A 16,959-nucleotide genomic window follows, 5' to 3' on the forward strand; every position below is an offset into this window, starting at 1 on the left:
GGATCTCAGCTGATGTTACAGTGAGAGTGTCCCCCCTTCCTGGCACTCAGGCAAGGACGCTCCCCAGATGACGGACACAGGGGCCCTCCCCAGATGACGGACACAGGGACCCTCCCCAGATGACGGACACAGGGACCCTCCCCAGATGACGGACACAGGGACCCTCCCCAGATGACGGACACAGGGACCCTCCCCAGATGACGGACACAGGGACCCTCCCCAGATGACGGACACAGGGACCCTCCCCAGATGACGGACACAGGGACCCTCCCCAGATGGTCGACACAGGGACCCTCCCCAGATGACGGACACAGGGACCCTCCCCAGATGACGGACACAGGGGCCCTCCCCAGATGACGGACACAGGGGCCCTCCCCAGATGACGGACACAGGGGCCCTCCCCAGATGACGGACACAGGGGCCCTCCCCAGATGGTCGACACAGGGACCCTCCCCAGATGACGGACACAGGGACCCTCCCCAGATGGTCGACACAGGGACCCTCCCCAGATGACGGACACAGGGACCCTCCCCAGATGACGGACACAGGGACCCTCCCCAGATGGTCGACACAGGGACCCTCCCCAGATGACGGACACAGGGACCCTCCCCAGATGATGGACACAGGGACCCTCCCCAGATGGTCGACACAGGGACCCTCCCCAGATGACGGACACAGGGACCCTCCCCAGATGACGGACACAGGGACCCTCCCCAGATGACAGACACAGGGACCCTCCCCAGATGACGGACACAGGGACCCTCCCCAGATGGTCGACACAGGGACCCTCCCCAGATGACGGACACAGGGACCCTCCCCAGATGACGGACACAGGGACCCTCCCCAGATGGTCGACACAGGGACCCTCCCCAGATGACGGACACAGGGACCCTCCCCAGATGACAGACACAGGGACCCTCCCCAGGTGACAGACACAGGGACCCTCCCCAGACGATGGACACAGGGACCCTCCCCACATGGACAGGAAGATTCTAGCAATGTTAGAGATGATAGAATTCATAGACAAGGATATGAAAGCCCTTGCTACAACTTACTCCAGATATTCAGGAAGCTATTCCAGGCGTGGCTGTGTGTGCCTGTAGTCCCAGCTACTCAAGATGCCAAGGCCAGCCTGGGCAACAAAGCGAGATCTCATCTCTAAACAAAAACAGAAATAAACTAGAAAAGTGGAAGCTAGAGGAAATATCGAATGTGTTAGGGACTTTGAAGGTATGAAAATCCCAACGGGGAACTTCTAGAGATGAAAATTATGATGTGTGATTTGAGAAATACACTGGGTGGAAGTACCAACAGGTTAGACACTGGAAAGGAAGACAGTAGTCAACTCAAAACTATAACAATAAAACTATTTAAAATAAAACAGATTTTAAAAAACAGAGAGGCCGGGCACGGTGGCTCACGCCTGTAATCCCAGCACTTTGGGAGGCCGGGGTGGGTGGATCACGAGGTCAGGAGTTCAAGACCAGCCTGGCCAACACGGTGAAACCCTGTCTCTACAAAAAATACAAAAAAAAAAAATAAATTAGCCAGTCGTGGTGGCAGGCACCTGTAATCTCAGCTACTTGGGAGGCTGAGGCAGAGAATTGCCTGAATCCAGGAGGCGGAGCTTGCAGTAAGCCGGGATCGCGCCACTGCACTCCAGCCTGGGTGACAGAGCAAGACTCCGTCTCAAAAAAAAAAAAAAAAAAAAAAAAAAAAAACTAAACTAAAAAACAGAGAAATAGAATGGTGAGCGGTGAGACAATGCTGAGTGGCCTAACATATGTTTAATTGGAGTTGGTCCCAGAAGAGGGGAAGAAGGTAAAACAGCTGAAGAAATAACGACTGGAGTTTTTCCAAGCTTGACGGGAACCATAAACCCACTGATCCAAGGAGCCTCTCAGCACAAGAACCTGGACGGAGACTCCCGGAGCATCATAATCACGTCGACAAAATGCCGTGATAAAACAGCAATGCTCACTCCTGCCTTTTACTTCTGACATTCTAGGAAGTTCCTGCCAGAGCAATTAGGAAAGAAAATGAAATAAAAGAGGCCAGGCGCAGTGGCTCACACCTGTAATCCCAGCACTGTGGGAGGCTGAGGCAGGCCGGGCACGGCAGCTCACGCCTGTAATCCCAGCACTGTGGGAGGCTGAGGCAGGAGGATCACCTGAGGTTGGGAGTTCGAGACCAGCCTGGCCACCATGGAGAAACCCCATCTCTACTAAAAATACAAAATTAGTCTGCCATGGTGGTGGGCGCCTGTAATCCCAGCTACTCGGGAGGCTGAGGCAGGAGAATCACTTGAACCTGGGAGGTGGAGGTTGCAGTGAGCTGAGAATGCGCCATTGCACTCCAGCCTGGGCAACAAGAATGAAACTCCATCTCAAAAAAAAAAAAAAAAAGAAAAAAGAAAATAAAAATGAAATAAAAGGCATCCAGGGCCAGGCACAGTGGCTCACACCTTCACGTGGTCCCAGCACTTTGGGAGGCCAAGGCGGGAGGATCGCTTGAGCCCAAGAGTTCAAGACAAGCCTGAGCAACATAGTGAGACCCTGTCTCTACCAAGAAAAGGAAAAAAATGCAAAAATCAGCCAGGCATAGTGGTGTGCACCTGCAGCCCCAGCTACTCTGCAGGCTGAGGTGGGACGATTGCTTAGGCCCAGGAGGCAGAGGTTGCAGTGAGCAGAGATTACACCACTGCATTCCATCCTGGGTGACAGAGTGAGACCTTGTCTCAAAAAAAAAGAAAATGATGTGAAACTTTTCAGATGACATGATCTCATATATAGAAAATCCGAAGGAAGCCACTAAAAAAGTTATTAGAACTAATAAACAGGTACAGCAAGGTATAAAATTCTTGGAGGGCACAGGACCAATATTTCAAAAATCAATTGTGTTTCTTCACACTGGCAACGAACAATATAAAAATGAAACTCGTTTTTTTGAGATGGAGTCTTGGGAGGGCAGTGGCGCAATCTCGGGTCACCGCAACCTCTGCTTCCCGGGCTCAAGCGATTCTCCTGCCTCAGCCTCCCAAGTAGCTGGGATTACAGGCACGTGCCACCACGCCTGGCTAATTTGTGTATTTTTAGTAGAGACAGGGTTTCACTATGTTGGCCAGGCTGGTCTCGAACTCCTGACCTCAAGTGATCCTCCTGCCTTGGCGTCCCAAAGTGTTGGGACTACAGGCTTGAGCCACTGTGCCCGGCCTACAGTCAACTGATTTTCAATATGGGTGCCAAGACAATTCAATGGAGGAAAGAATCGTCTTTAACAAATGGTGCTGAGACACCGGAACATCCACATCCATGTGAGGGAAGCTGCTCGCCTTATTCACATCACACACACAGTGAACTCAAAATGAATGACAGGCCGGGCATGGTGGCTCACGCCAGATCGCCTGAGGTCAGGAGTTCGAGACCAGCCTGGCCAGGATGGTGAAACCCCGTCTCTACTACAAATACAAAAATTAGCCAGCGTGGTGGCAGGTGCCTGTAGTCCCAGCTACTCGGGAGGCTGAGGCAGGAGAATTGCTTGAATCTGGGAGGCAGAGGTTGCAGTGAGCTGAGATTGTGCCATTGCACTCCAGCCTGGGTGACAAGAGCGAAACTTTGTCTGAAAACAAAAAAAAGGCTGGGTACAGTGGCTCACGCCTGTAATCCCAGCACTTTGGGAGGCTGAGGTGGGCAGATCACTTGAGGTCAGGAGTTTGAGACCAGCCTGGCCAACATGGTGAAATCCTATCTCTACTAAAAATACAAAAAGTTAGCCGGGCATGGTGGCGGGCGGCTGTAATCCCAGCTACTCGGAAGGGTGAGGCAGGAGAATCGCTTGAACCCGGGAGGCGGAAGTTGCAGTGAGTCGAGATCATGCCATTTCACTCCAGCCTGGGTGACAGAGTGAGACTCTGTCTCAAAAAAACAAAAACAGGAACAAAACAAAACAAAACAAAACAGAATGGATGACAGACATAAGAGTTAAAACTATAAAACTTTTAGAAGAAAATGTAGCAGTAAATTGTTATGATCTTGGGTTTGGAAAGACCTTGGGCAAAAACCTTCTTAGGTAGGATGCTGCTGTAGTTTGGATGTGGCCCCAAAAGCTCATGTGCTGGGAGCTTGATCCCCCATGTGGAAGTGTTGGGAGGTGGGACCTTTAAGAGGTGTTTAGCTTATGGAGGCTCTGCCCTCAGGAAGAGATGAACGCTGTTATCATGGGAGTAGGTTCCTCATGGAAGGGGGGTCCAGCCCCTCCTGCTCTCCCGCTCTGTCTTCTTTGTCCAGGGATGACACAGCAGGAAGGAGCTCATCAGACGACAGAACCTTCATCTGGATTTCCCAGCCTCCAGAACTGTGAGAAATAAATTTCTGTTCATTATAAATTACCCAGTCTCAGATATCCTATTAGGGCAGCACAAAATAGACTAAAACAGATACCAGAAGCATAAGTGACCAAAGAAAAAAATAGATAAATTAGACATCATCAGAATTTAAAACTTATGTTTCAAATGGCATTATCAAAAAGTGAAAAGACATCACATATGGGAGGAAATGTTGGCAAAATATATATTGACAAGGAAATTACCCAGAATTCCAAACACAATCAACCCCGAACTTCAGAAAACGATCAACCCTGAACTCCACAGTCAACCCAGAACTGCAGAAACAATCAACCCCGAATTCCAGAAACAATCAACCCTGAACTCCAGAAAAAATCAACCCAGAACTCCAGAAACAATCAACCCAGAACTCCAGAAAAAATCAACCCAGAACTCCAGAAACAATCAACGCTGAACCCCAGAAAAAACCCCAAACTCCAGAAACAATCAACCCAGAACTCCAGAAACAATCAACCCTGAACTCCAGAAAAAATCAGCCCTGAACTCCAGAAAAAATCAACCCTGAACTCCAGAAACAATCAACCCAGAACTCCAGAAAAAATCAACCCTGAACTCCAGAAACAATCAACCCAGAACTCCAGAAACAATCAACCCCAAACTCCAGAAATAACCCAGAACTCCAGAAACAATCAGCCCAGAACTCCAGAAACAGTCAACCCTGAACTCCAGAAACAATCAACCCTGAACTCCAGAAATGGGCCATCCCATGGATGGATGGTCAGCTGCTTTTGACAAAGACAATTCAGTAGAGAAAGGAGAGTCTTTTCTTTTTTCTTTTTTTTTCTTTCTTTTTTTGAGATGGAGTCTCCCTCTGCTACCCAGGCTGGAGTGCAATGGCGCGATCTCAGCTCACTGCAACCTCCGCCTCCTGGATTCAAGCAATTCTTCTGCCTCAGCCTCCTGAGTAGCTGAGATTACAGGCGCATGCCACCACGCCCGGCTAATTCTTGTATTTTTAGTAGAGACAGGGTTTCACCATGTTGGCCAGGCTGGTCTCCAACTCCTGACCTCATGATCCACCCACCCCGGCCTCCCAAAGTACTGGGATTACAGGCTTGAGTCACCGTGCCTGGCCAGGAGAGTCTTTTCAACAGTGGTTCAAAAACAATTGGATATCCATATGCAAATAAATTAATGGATTCTTACCTCACATCATATACACAAATTAACTAAAAATAGATCATAGCCCTAAATGCAAAATCTAACCATAAAACTTTTTGGAGAAAACTTTAAAAATCTTTGTGACCTTTAGGCAACGATTTCTTAGATACAACACCAAAAGAATAACACATCAAGAAAAATGGGCAAATTAGACTTCATTAAAAGGAAGAACTTCTCTTTTTTAAAAAAATTCTGTGTATCCTCATTGTTAAGCATGAACTCTTTTTCAAGAGACAGTGTTAAAACATGAAAAGGCTAGGCACAGTGGCTCAGGCCTGTAATCCCAGCACTTTGGGAGGCTGAGGTGGGCGGATCACCTGAGGTCAGGAGTTGGAGACCAGCCTGGCCAACGTGGCGAAACCCTGTCTCTATTAAAAATACAAAAATTATCCGGGTGTGGTGGTGGGTGCCTGTAGTCTCAGCTAGTCAGAAGGCTGAGGTAGGAGAATCACTTTAACCCGGGAGGCAGAGGTTGCAGTGAGCTGAGATCATGCCACTGCACTCCAGCCTGGGCAACAGAGCAAGATGCCGTCTCAAAAAAAAAAAAGAAAAGACAAACCACAGGCTGGAAGAAAATAAATCACATATCTGATAAAAGACTTACATGCAGAATATGTAAAGAATTCTGGGCCGGGTGCAGTGGCTCATGCCTGTAATCCCAGCACTTTGGGAGGCTGAGGTGGGTGGATCACCTCAGGTCAGGAGTTTGAGACCAGCCTGGCTAACATGGTGAAACTTGTTTCTATTAAAAATACAAAAAATTAGCTGGAGGGTGTGGTGGCACGCACCTGTAATCCCAGCTACTCAGGAGGCTGAGGCAGGAGAATTGCTTGAACCTGGGAGGTGGAGGTTGCTGTGAGCTGAGATCGTGCCAGTGCACTCCAGCCTGGGTGACAAGAGTCAAACTCTCAAAAAAAAAAAAAAAAAAAAAAAGAAAGAAAGAATTCTGCAAACTCAAAAATAAGAAAACAACCTAATTTTTATTTCTAATTTAATTTTTTGTAGAGACAGGGTTTTGCCATGTTGCCCTGGCAGGTCTCACACTCCTGGTCTTGAGTAATCCGACTGCCTCAGCCTCCCAAATTGCTGGGATTACAGGTGTGAGCCACCACACCAGGCCACAACCTAATTTTTAAAATGGACAAAATAGGCTAATCACAGTGGGTCACACCTGTAATCCCAGCACTTTTGGAGGCCAAGGCAGGCAGATCACTTGAGGTCAGGAGTTTGAGACCAGCCTGGCCAACATGGTGAAACCCTGTCCTTACTAAAAATACAAAAATTAGCCAGGTGTAGTGTCAGGCACCTGTAATCCCAGCTACTCGGGAGGCTGAGGTGGGACAATTGCTTGAACTCGGGGGGCTGGAAGTTGCAGTGAGCCAAGATCTCACCACTTCACTCCAGCCTGGGCAACAGAGTGAGGCTCTGTCTCAAATAAAATAAAATGGACAAAATATTTGATCAGTCTTTTTACCAAAGAAGATACATGGATAACAAATGCACACGTGAGAAGATGCCCAGTGTTGTTCATCATTAAGGAAATGCAAATTAAAACCAGAATGAGCGCCTACTGGAATGACTGAATTACAAAGCTGTCCCGTGCTGAATGTGTGCAAGGACACAGAGCCTGGAACCTCTAGTGGGAATAAATAATTGTACAACCACACTGGAAGACGGTCTGGCAGTTTCTCAAAAAGTTAAACATATACTTATCATATGACCTAGCCACTCCAGTTCCGAGTATGTACCCAAGAGAAATGAAAGCACATGTCCACACGGTCAACCCCAAGTATCTGAGACAGGTCTGAATCCATTTAGAAAGTTGATTTTGCTGGGACGGGCACGGTGGCTCACACCTGTAATCCCAGCACTTTGGGAGGCCGAGGCGAGCGGATCGCGAGGTCAGGAGATATCAAGACCATCCCGGCTAACACGGTGAAACCCCGTCTCTACTAAAAATACAAAAAAATTAGCCGGGCGTGGTGGCGGGCACCTGTGGTCCCAGCTACTGGGGAGGCTGAAGCAGGAGAATGGCATGAACCCGGGAGGCGGAGCTTGCAGTGAGTGGAGATTGCGCCACTGCACTCCAGCCTGGGCGACAGAGCAAGACTCCGTCTCAAAAAAAAAAAAAAAAAGAGAGTTGATTTTGCTAAGGTTAAAGGTTAAGGACGTGCCCATGACACGGCCTCAGGAGGTCCTGACGACCTGTGCCCGAGGTGGTTGGGGTACAGCTGGGTTTTCTACATTTTAGGAAGACACGAGACTTCAATAATAGGTGTAAGATGTACATTGGTTCAGTCCCAAGAGGCGAGACAATTTGAAGAGGGGAGAAGGCTTCCAGGTCACAGGTGATAAAACAAAGGTTCGCATTCTTTTGAGTTTCTGATTAGATGTTCACTCATCTCAGCAAGCAGAGGAACGACTTTGAATTCTGTCCCTTCTGTGTCTGCAAGGAATTTCCCTGTGGACACATCCTGAGGGAGGTAGGCAGCTTTTTTATTATTTAAATCTTAGTAGCTGTCTTTTTAAAGAATAGAGCGGGAGGCAGGTGGGCCCTAAGCAGTTGCCAGCTTGACTTTTCCGTTTGACTCAGTGACTTGGGTGGTCCCAAGATTCACTTTCTTTCACAGTACAAACACTTGTACACAAATGTTCGTAGCAGTTTTATCTGTGATAGCCCCAAACTAGAAATAACCCAAATGTCCATCAAGAGAGGAATGGATACAGAAACTGTAGTGTATCCAACAATGGAACACTTTGTATAAAAAGCAACAATTGACATATACCACAGTGTGGGTGAATCTCTAAGAAACGCTGTCACAGAGGACAGGCGTGTTGTACTCTTCTGTCCTACACAAAGAAGGGCCCAGCGGAAGATTCTAGCCAATGGCGTGTTGTTCGCTTCTGTCCTGTACAAAGAAGGGCCCAGCGGAAGATTCTAGCCAATGCAACTTACTCTGCAGGGACAGCGGATTCGGGGTTGCCTGAGTGTGGAGAGGGAAAGAATCACCAAGGGGCCGAAGGAACGTTTGGGAGTGTTGGAGACGTTTGTGGTGGCTCCCAGGGGTATACGTGTCCAAACCTAGCAAAGCGCACACTTTAAATACTTGCAGGCTGAGTGCAGCGGCTCACGCCTGTCATTCCAGCACTTTGGGAGGCCAAGGCGGGCAGATCAGTTGAGATCAGGAGTTCGAGACCAGCCTGACCAAGATGGCGAAACCCCATCTCTACTAAAAATACAAAAATTATCTGGACATGGTGGTGGGCGCCTGTGGTCCCAGCTGCTCAGGAGGCTGAGGCAGGAGAATGGCGCGAACCCCAGAGGTGGAGATTATAGCGAGCCGAGATGGAGCCGCTGCATTCCATCCAGCCTGGGTGACAGAGTGAGACTCCGTCTCAAATGATAGATAGTTAAATAAATAAATACTTGAAGTGTATTACGTGTTAATTATACTTCAATAAAGCTATAAAAAATGAAAAGGAGGCCCGGCTTGGCGCTGGTGCCTGTGATCCTGGTTACTCGGAAGGCTGAGGCTGGAGGATCACTTGAGCCTGGGAGGTGGAGGCTGCAGTGAGCTGGGATTGCGCCACTGCACTCCAGTGTGGGCGACAGAGTGAAACGCCATCTCAAAAAAAAAAGGAGGAAAAAAGAAAGAAAAATAATTGCGCAGCTGTGTACATTGTTTGAGGCTGCGCCCGGCCCGCGATGGTTGCTCATGGAATCAGCTCCCCGACTATCTCCAGGTCCAGGACTTTCACCTGGGCCACACGGCTTCAGGAAAGGGAGCCTAGCAACGCCCCCAAGAATCGTCCTTCTCACCCCCCGCCCTCCCCAGGAGGGGCAGGACCTGGCGCCCCCCGACCAGCGCAGCAGCCGCTGAGCCGACTGCGTCCGCTGCGCAGTGGTGTCCCGGTGCCCTCTGGTGGCACAGCACGTCCCCATCCTCCCGGGGACCCTGCCCGACCCCCACTTGCCCCCCAGGCCCGGGTCTGGTCTCTGCCTCCACCGTAGAACTGGGTTATTCTTCCTTCCTGGACTGAGGGGTGCTGCTGCCTGAAGCGCAGGGGTCCCTGACGACTCCTCATCCTAGAGCCGCCCTCCCACCAGGAAGGGTCATGACTGGGCTGGATACAGGGAAGGGCTTCCCCTGAAGCCTCAGGCCAACTCCAGTGACAGCTTGTCGTGAAAAGGCCTCAGGGTAGGGCCCCTCCCTCCGCCACCCTAGACCTCCTGGCACAGCTCCCTGGCCACAGCCTTGCTGTCGGCCTCCCTGCCTCTCCTGTCCCAAGCCCCAAAGCCTCCTCACCTCGTGATTGTCCACGTGGGGCCTGGATGCCACGTGGGATGTGGTGCTGGGCCAGCTGAGCGTCCACGTGAAGACAGGAGTCCCGTGCCCCCCACCTCCCAGCTCTCACAAAACTCAATGCCAAGTGTGTGGCAGAGCCGAGCGTGAAAGGTGACACAATGAAGTTTTTTTTTAAATGAAGGAATAGGCTGGGCGCGGTGGCTCACACCTGAGGTCAGGAGTTTGAGAGCAGCCTGGGAAACATGGAGAAACCCGGTCTCTACTAAAAATACAAAACTAGCCGGGCGTGGTGGCAGGTGCCTGTAATCCCAGCTACTTAGGAGGCTGAGGCAGGAGAATCTCTTCAACCTGGGAGGCAGAGGCTGCAGTGAGTTGAGATTTTGCCATTGCCCATCAGCTTGGGCGACAAAAGTGAAACTCCGTCTCAAACAAACAAGCAAACAAAGGTACCGTTACGAGGGTGGAAAGAGGAGGCAGAGAGGGAGAAGATTCCCCAGTACAAGAGTTCAATGAAGAGCTCGTGCAGAATACATAACGACTCCTACAGACCCACAGGGAGGAGGCACAGGGAGGCGGCTGTAGCCGAGAGGCGCCGCACAGAAGCAGATGCACAGCTCCTGCGAAACTCCAGCCTGGAGCACGGCCACGCAGCCACCTGGGGAACGGGGCGGCACCTTCTGACGCTGACCCCACGCGTCCTGGAAATGCGAGAGGTTTGCTGAAAGGAATGTTCCCAGATATTCACAGCCGCACCGTGTGTGGTAGCTGCAAACTGGAAACAACCCACGGGAAACGGCACAGCCGCGTGGCACGTTCACGCGGGACAACCTCGCCCGCCCAGGCAGTTGCCCGCAGCCCTCATGGCAGCTGTCTCCAGAGCGCGGCGTGGGCCCGAGGACACAGACGCAGAAAAAGGGATGCAGGGTGCGATTTCACTTGTGAAAGCTCAAGTCAGGCTGGCCCTGGGTGGCGGGACGCCTTGTCCTGTGGTCTCGTGGCAGCTACTTTCTGGAAAAGCATCGCGTGGCACCAGGCATGCACTTTCTGCACACCCAGCTCTCACTGCCACCCCTCACGGCGCAGGCCCCGGTCTCCTAGTCTCGTGCCCTGGACTCTCAGGAGCTTCTCGGTCCAAGCCTCCTCCTTAGAGAGGTCTCTGGCCCCTCCAGCCACCCCTCTCCCTACTTCTTTCTCAGGACGTGCTGCCATCGGAGCTGAGCTCACCTGCCTGTTTGATTGGGTGTTTATTGTCGGGTCCCTCGCCCTGTCCTCTTGTCCCCTGGCTCAGAACCTGCCTGGGAATGGGCACCATGAACCCCAAGGTCAGGACGGCCTGGAGGGTGCAGCTGAGTGGAGCCGGGCGTGGGGGCTCTGACGCTGACGCTCCCTGGCTGCGTGGCTACGCAGGTCACTCACCCTCACATGAGCCCCGGAGGTCAGGACAGGGAGGCACAAGCCCTGGCCAGGACACAGAGGCCATCTCAGAAGCAGGCCAGGAACATTCCAGGGGTGGCAGGGAGGGCAGGTCTGAGGTTTCACTGCGGGTGGCGGAGGCACGGGAACTGAGCGGTGCTGCCTGCTGGTCAGCGTCCTCCGGCCCGTGTCTGACCCCACCTCGGCCCGGCCCCGTGCCAGGAAGTCGTCCTCACGTACTGTAGCTGGAGGGCCCTCAAATGCCATCTATTTGTGGCCTGGACCCTGACGGCTGGCACGAGTCTCATGTGACCACAGGGACGTGGTATTTTTGGCACAGGGGGTGGAGCCTGTGCAGCCAGCCTAGCACCATGCTGCCCCGGGATGGGCAGCTCAGACGCGCAGCTCGGCCGCCGGGACCCAGGTAGGACATGGTCAGCTGCTTGCTCCTGACCCAACGGGTCCCAATGGCAGCAACCCCCACAGAGGCTTCTCAAGAGACCAGAGAAGAGGGCGAAGGTCAGTGGGCGGGAAGCCACCATGCCCTGGCCTCCGTCTCAGGACTGTCCCCGCCAAAGTGACTTCCCACTCCCTGGTCCAGAGGGGCTGACCTGAGGCCGAGGGCGGCCCCCTCTAGGGGTAGACCGGACTGCCGGCTGGGGTCTCCTTGCTTCTCCGAGATGAGGCAAAGGAAGGCACCCTGGGCAGCCGGGCAGGCCTGGGTCGTGGTGCAGACCTCGAGGACGGCCCGAGGTGGCTGCTGGGTCAAGAGACCCACCGCACCCTGCACCTCCTGCTCAGGCTCTCCCTGCTGACTTGGGCCAGCTCTGGCCGGCACCACCTGGTGAGCTCAGCGAAGGCGATTGGAAGGTCATCACCGAGGGCTGGGCACCTGCTGGGCCCTGTAAACCTTTCCTGGGGCCAGCTGCCAGCTGGGGCGCACTGGGATGGACCAGGGCTGCCCACCCCCCGAGGGCACTGGTCCCATTGGGTGGACCCTGAAAGGTGCTTTGCCGTGTAAAGACAGCTCTGGCAGAAGGTGGAGGGGGTGAGGCTGCCCCAGCTGAGGTGTGATGGGAAAATGAGCATTCAAACCTGAGGACGGCTGGTTTTATAGCTTTACTGGTCGAAAATCATCTTTGATTCTAGGAATGTAACACTGCATCATTACACAGCTATCATTTGGGGTGCGTTGGGAACTAGGGTCATGGGAGCTGGGGATCTTCTAACTTGGAAATCGTCACCACTAGGTTTGAAGGAAGTGCGGCCCTCCCCTCGGACGCTGTTCTCTTCCTTTCTGGGCACAGATGGAGCCCCGAGGCGGTGGGAGCTCCCAGGTCTCCTGGGGCAGGGTCAGCATGGGCAGGGTGGTGCCCGGGGCCTGAACCCACGGAGACCCCACCGGACCCATTCTGCTGCCCTCCAGTGCCTCTGCTGACCCCACATGGAAAATTTCCAGTACAGCGTCCAGCTGAGTGACCAGGACTGGGCCGAGTTCTCAGCCACCGCCGATGAGTGTGGCCTCCTGCAGGCCGGCCTGGCCTCTGGGGACGAGCCCTTGTCCAGTGACATTGACCAAGGGGACAGCAGTGGCAGCAGTCCCCCCAGGGCCCCACCTCTCCCAACTGGGCAGCCAGCTGCAGGAGGGCGGAGCTGGCGGGGCTGCGAGGAGGAGGATGTGGCCACACAGCAGCCGGTCAGCAGGTCTCAGTGTGAGCCTGTCCTGGCCCTGGGGACCGGTCAGCAGACACCCAGCACGTCCGCACGGGCAGAAGCTCCACCATCCCTCGACCCCGGCGCCAGCCCTCCCGGCCAGTGCTCATCCTGCCCTGGTCCGGCGTCTTCTGGAGACCAGATGCAGAGGCTTCTGCAGGGCCCTGCCCCACGGCCCCCTGGTGAGCCCCCTGGGAGTCCCGAGTCCCCTGGCCACAGCACTGGCTCCCAGAGGCCCCCTGATAGCCCTGGAGCCCCACCACGGAGCCCCAGTCGAAAGAAGAGGCGAGCTGTGGGTGCCAAGGGGGGTGGGCAGGCAGGAGCCTCTGCTTCTGCCCGGATGGGCTCCCCGCTGCTCCCTGCGGCCAGTCCTGAGATGGCAAAGCTGATGGCCAAAGCCGGGCAGGAGGAGTTGGGGCCAGGTCCTGCAGGAGCTCCTGAGCCTGGCCCCAGGTCCCCTGTGCAGGGAGACAGACCAGGGCCAGGTTTGGGCCTGTCTACACCTGTCCCTGTGACTGAGCAAAGCACAGACCAAATCAGAACCCCCCGCCGAGCCAAGCTGCACACAGTGTCCACGACTGTCCGGGAAGCCCTCCCAGATGTCTCAAGGGCTAAGTCAGACATGGCTGTGTGTACACCCGCCTCTGAGCCGCAACCTGACATGGACATGGCTGTGTCTACACCTGCCTCCGAGCCGCAACCTGACAGGGACATGGCTGTGTCTACACCTGCCTCCGAGCCGCAACCTGACATGGACATGGCTGTGTGTACACCTGTCTCCGAGCCACAACCTGACAGGGACATGGCTGTGTCTACACCTGCCTCCGAGCCGCAACCTGACAGGGACATGGCTGTGTCTACACCTGCCTCCGAGCCGCAATCTGACACAGCTGTGTCCACACCAGCTTCTGAGCCTCAGTCCAGTGTGGCTCTGTCTACACCCATCTCCAAGCCACAACTGGACACGGACATGGCTGTGTCCACACCTGCCTCCGAGCCGCAGCCTGACATGGCTGTGTCCATACCTGCCTCCAAACATGGCCTAGATGTGGCCTGGCCTACAGCAGGCCCAGTGGCTAAGCTAGAGGTGGCTTCATCTCCACCTGTCTCGGAGGCTGTGCTGAGGATGACCGAGTCCAGCGGGCTTGTGTCTACACCTGTTCCCAGAGCTGACGCCGCTGGCCCCGCCTGGTCTCCCACCTGCAGAGCTGGGCCTGATGTGGTGGAGACGGAGGTTGTTGTGTCTGAGCCCTCAGCAGGGGCCCCTGGATGCTGCTCTGGGGCACCCACACTGGGTCTCACCCAAGTCCCCAGGAAGAAGAAAGTGCGCTTCTCCGTGGCTGGACCTGGCTCCTCCGTAGCTGGGCCTGGCTTCTCCGTGGCTGGGCCCGGCCCCAACAAGCCAGGCTCAGGAGAGGCCTCAGCCTGGCCCTCAGCCCCCCAGACAGCAACTGGGGGCCACGGGGGGCCCGGAGCCTGGGATGCTGTGGCCGTCAGGCCCCGGACCCACCACCCTCGGATCCTCAAGCACCTGCCTCGCCCCCCTCCCTCTGCCGTGACGAGGGCCGGGCCCGGGAGCAGCTTTGCCCTGAACCTCCCGGAGGCCTACGAGTTCTTCTTCTGTGACACCATCGAGGAAGACGAAGACGACGAGGCGGCAGCAGCCGGTCAGGATCCGGCAGGCGTCCAGTGGCCAGACATGTGCGAGTTCTTCTTCCCAGACGGTGGAGCCCAGAGGTCGAGGCAGAGAGGGCCCCCGGAGCCGCTCCCGAGAGCTGATCCTGTGCCGGCCCCCCTACCTGGAGACCCCGTGCCCATCTCCATCCCTGAGGTCTATGAACACTTCTTCTTCGGGGAGGACAGGCTTGAGGGCGTGCTGGGGCCGGCTGACCCGCTCCCGCTGCAGGCCCTGGAGCCTCCCCGGTCGGCCTCCCAGGGGGCGGGGCCTGGGACCCCCCTCATGCCAGCCGTGGTAGAGCGGCTCCACCTGGCTCTTAGACGGGCAGGTACGTGCTCTCGGATCCCACAGCCCGTCCAGGTCCCAGGCACACACTGTCCAGGGAGCTTGGCCAGGGAGGGGGCCGCTGGGGACAGGCAGGCCGGGCTCGGGTCATCCGCTAGCAGGGGAGCCTGGGGACCAGCCCCCAGTCATCCCAGGACACAGTCCAGACGGGACGGCCCAGGTCAGGCACCCGGGCTGTTCAGGGGGTTGGCTCTGCGCGGCCGTTGCCCTGTGTTCGGGCCCATGTGACGGTGGTGTCCCTCCGCCCGCCTCTGGCAGGGTTCCCGCCCAGGCCTCGCTGCCTTCAGGGTCAGGCACTCTGCAAGGCACATCTCACACTCATCTCCTCTGGGAGATGCTTTACAGACCAGAAAACGGGGGCTCCACCGGCTTCCCCCAAACTGGCCCAACTCAACCAGGTCACCCAAGTCTCAGGCAGAGGAAGCACGGGGGAGATGTGACTCCAGCAGACGCCTCCCAGGCAGGCGGTTCCCGGGAAGACGTGTCCACGACAGAGGGGTCTCGGGAAGACGTGTCCAGGGCAGACATGTCCAGCACAAATGTATCTTAGGACAGATGTGTCCCATGATGGATGTATCTGGGGCAGGCAGTTCCCAGGCCAAGAGTGTGCAGGGCAGGCCTGTGTGGGGCAGGCGGTTCCAGGGGTTGGGGGGGGTGGGGCAGGCGGTTCCCAGGGTTGTTGGGGGGCAGGTGATTCCCGGGGTTGGGGGGGTGGGAGGCGGTTCCCGGGGTTGGGGGGGGTGGGAGGCGGTTCCTGGGGTTGGTGGGGGTGGGAGGCGGTTCCCGGGGTTGGGGGGGTGGGAGGCGGTTCCCGGGGTTGTGGGGGGGGCAGGTGGTTCCCGGGGTTGGGGGGGTGGGAGGCGGTTCCCGGGGTTGTGGGGGGGGCAGGTGGTTCCCGGGGTTGGGGGGGTGGGAGGCGGTTCCCGGGGTTGGGGGGGTGGGAGGCGGTTCCCGGGGTTGTGGGGGGTGGGAGGCGGTTCCCGGGGTTGGGGGGGTGGGAGGCGGTTCCCGGGGTTGGGGGGGTGGGAGGCGGTTCCCGGGGTTGGGGGGGTGGGAGGCGGTTCCCGGGGTTGGCGGGGTGGGAGGCGGTTCCCGGGGTTGGGGGGGTGGGAGGCGGTTCCCGGGGTTGGGGGGGTGGGAGGCGGTTCCCGAGATTGGGGGGGTGGGAGGCGGTTCCCGGGTTTGGGGGGATGGGAGGCAGTTCCCGGGGTTGGGGGGGTGGGAGGAGGTTCCCTGGGTTGGGGGTTGGGGAGCAGGCGGTTCCCGGGGTTGGGGGGGTTGGAGGCGGTTCCCAGGGTTGGTGGGGGTGGGGGCAGACGGTTCCTGGGGTGGGCGTGTGCAGGGCCATCTCTGAGTGCAGCCATGGGGCTAAAGGTGAGCTTCTGTCCTAGGGGAGCTCCGGGGGCCTGTCCCATCATTTGCCTTCAGCCAGAATGACATGTGCCTGGTGTTTGTAGCCTTTGCCACCTGGGCTGTGAGGACATCAGATCTGCATACCCCAGACGCCTGGAAGACAGGTTCGGGTGCCTGGGGGCAGCGGGAGCTGCGCTTAGAAGCCAGACCGAGGGACGCTGGCAGGACGAGGGGTTCATGGGGGCCCCGGGGCTCACCCCTGACCTGCTCCCCCCAGGCTGAGCTGCGGCCCTGGCTGCACCGGTCTTGTGGGCAGACGGTGCCGACAGCCAGGCTGGCCCTCAGAAGACCCTGTGCTTCTCTTGCAGTCTTGCTGGCCAACATCGGCACCATCTCTGCCATCCGCTACTTCCGCCGGCAGGTGGGGCAAGGGCGCCGCAGCCGCAGCCCAAGCTCCTAGGAGCCAGGCCCGGGCCAGGGAGATGCGGGATGAGGAGACGACCACAGGCGCCCGGGGCAGGAGGAGGTGCCGCCCTCGCCCAGGCCCTCTGACCCTTCTCTTCTACGGCGTCCAGGAGGGGGGCGTG

The 16,959-nt window shown here is 56.1% G+C and overlaps 1 protein-coding gene across 1 annotated transcript; it reads left to right on the plus strand.

The window, feature by feature from the left end:
- Positions 1-12,088: 12,088 nt before the first annotated feature.
- PERM1 (PPARGC1 and ESRR induced regulator, muscle 1) lies at positions 12,089-16,832 on the plus strand. The gene is made up of 3 exons (XM_054446231.2): positions 12,089-15,002; positions 16,411-16,536; positions 16,741-16,832. Exons 1-3 carry the CDS (start codon positions 12,728-12,730, stop codon positions 16,830-16,832), a joined length of 2,493 nt encoding a protein of 830 aa, XP_054302206.1. The 5' UTR covers positions 12,089-12,727.
- The last annotated feature ends 127 nt before the right edge of the window (positions 16,833-16,959 follow it).

The sequence above is a fragment of the Pongo pygmaeus genome, chromosome 1 (assembly GCF_028885625.2).
Source record: "Pongo pygmaeus isolate AG05252 chromosome 1, NHGRI_mPonPyg2-v2.0_pri, whole genome shotgun sequence".
NCBI classification, from domain to species: Eukaryota; Metazoa; Chordata; class Mammalia; order Primates; family Hominidae; genus Pongo; species Pongo pygmaeus.

Bases quoted from the DNA above. Each gene is read 5' to 3' on its own strand.
- PERM1 (XM_054446231.2), top strand. From the start codon at position 12,728: ATGGAAAATTTCCAGTACAGCGTCCAGCTGAGTGACCAGGACTGGGCC. The intron at 15,003-16,410 runs GTACGTGCTCTC...CTTCTGTCCTAG, and splicing joins CCTGGCTCTTAGACGGGCAG to GGGAGCTCCGGGGGCCTGTC. The intron at 16,537-16,740 runs GTTCGGGTGCCT...CTTCTCTTGCAG, and splicing joins CCCAGACGCCTGGAAGACAG to TCTTGCTGGCCAACATCGGC.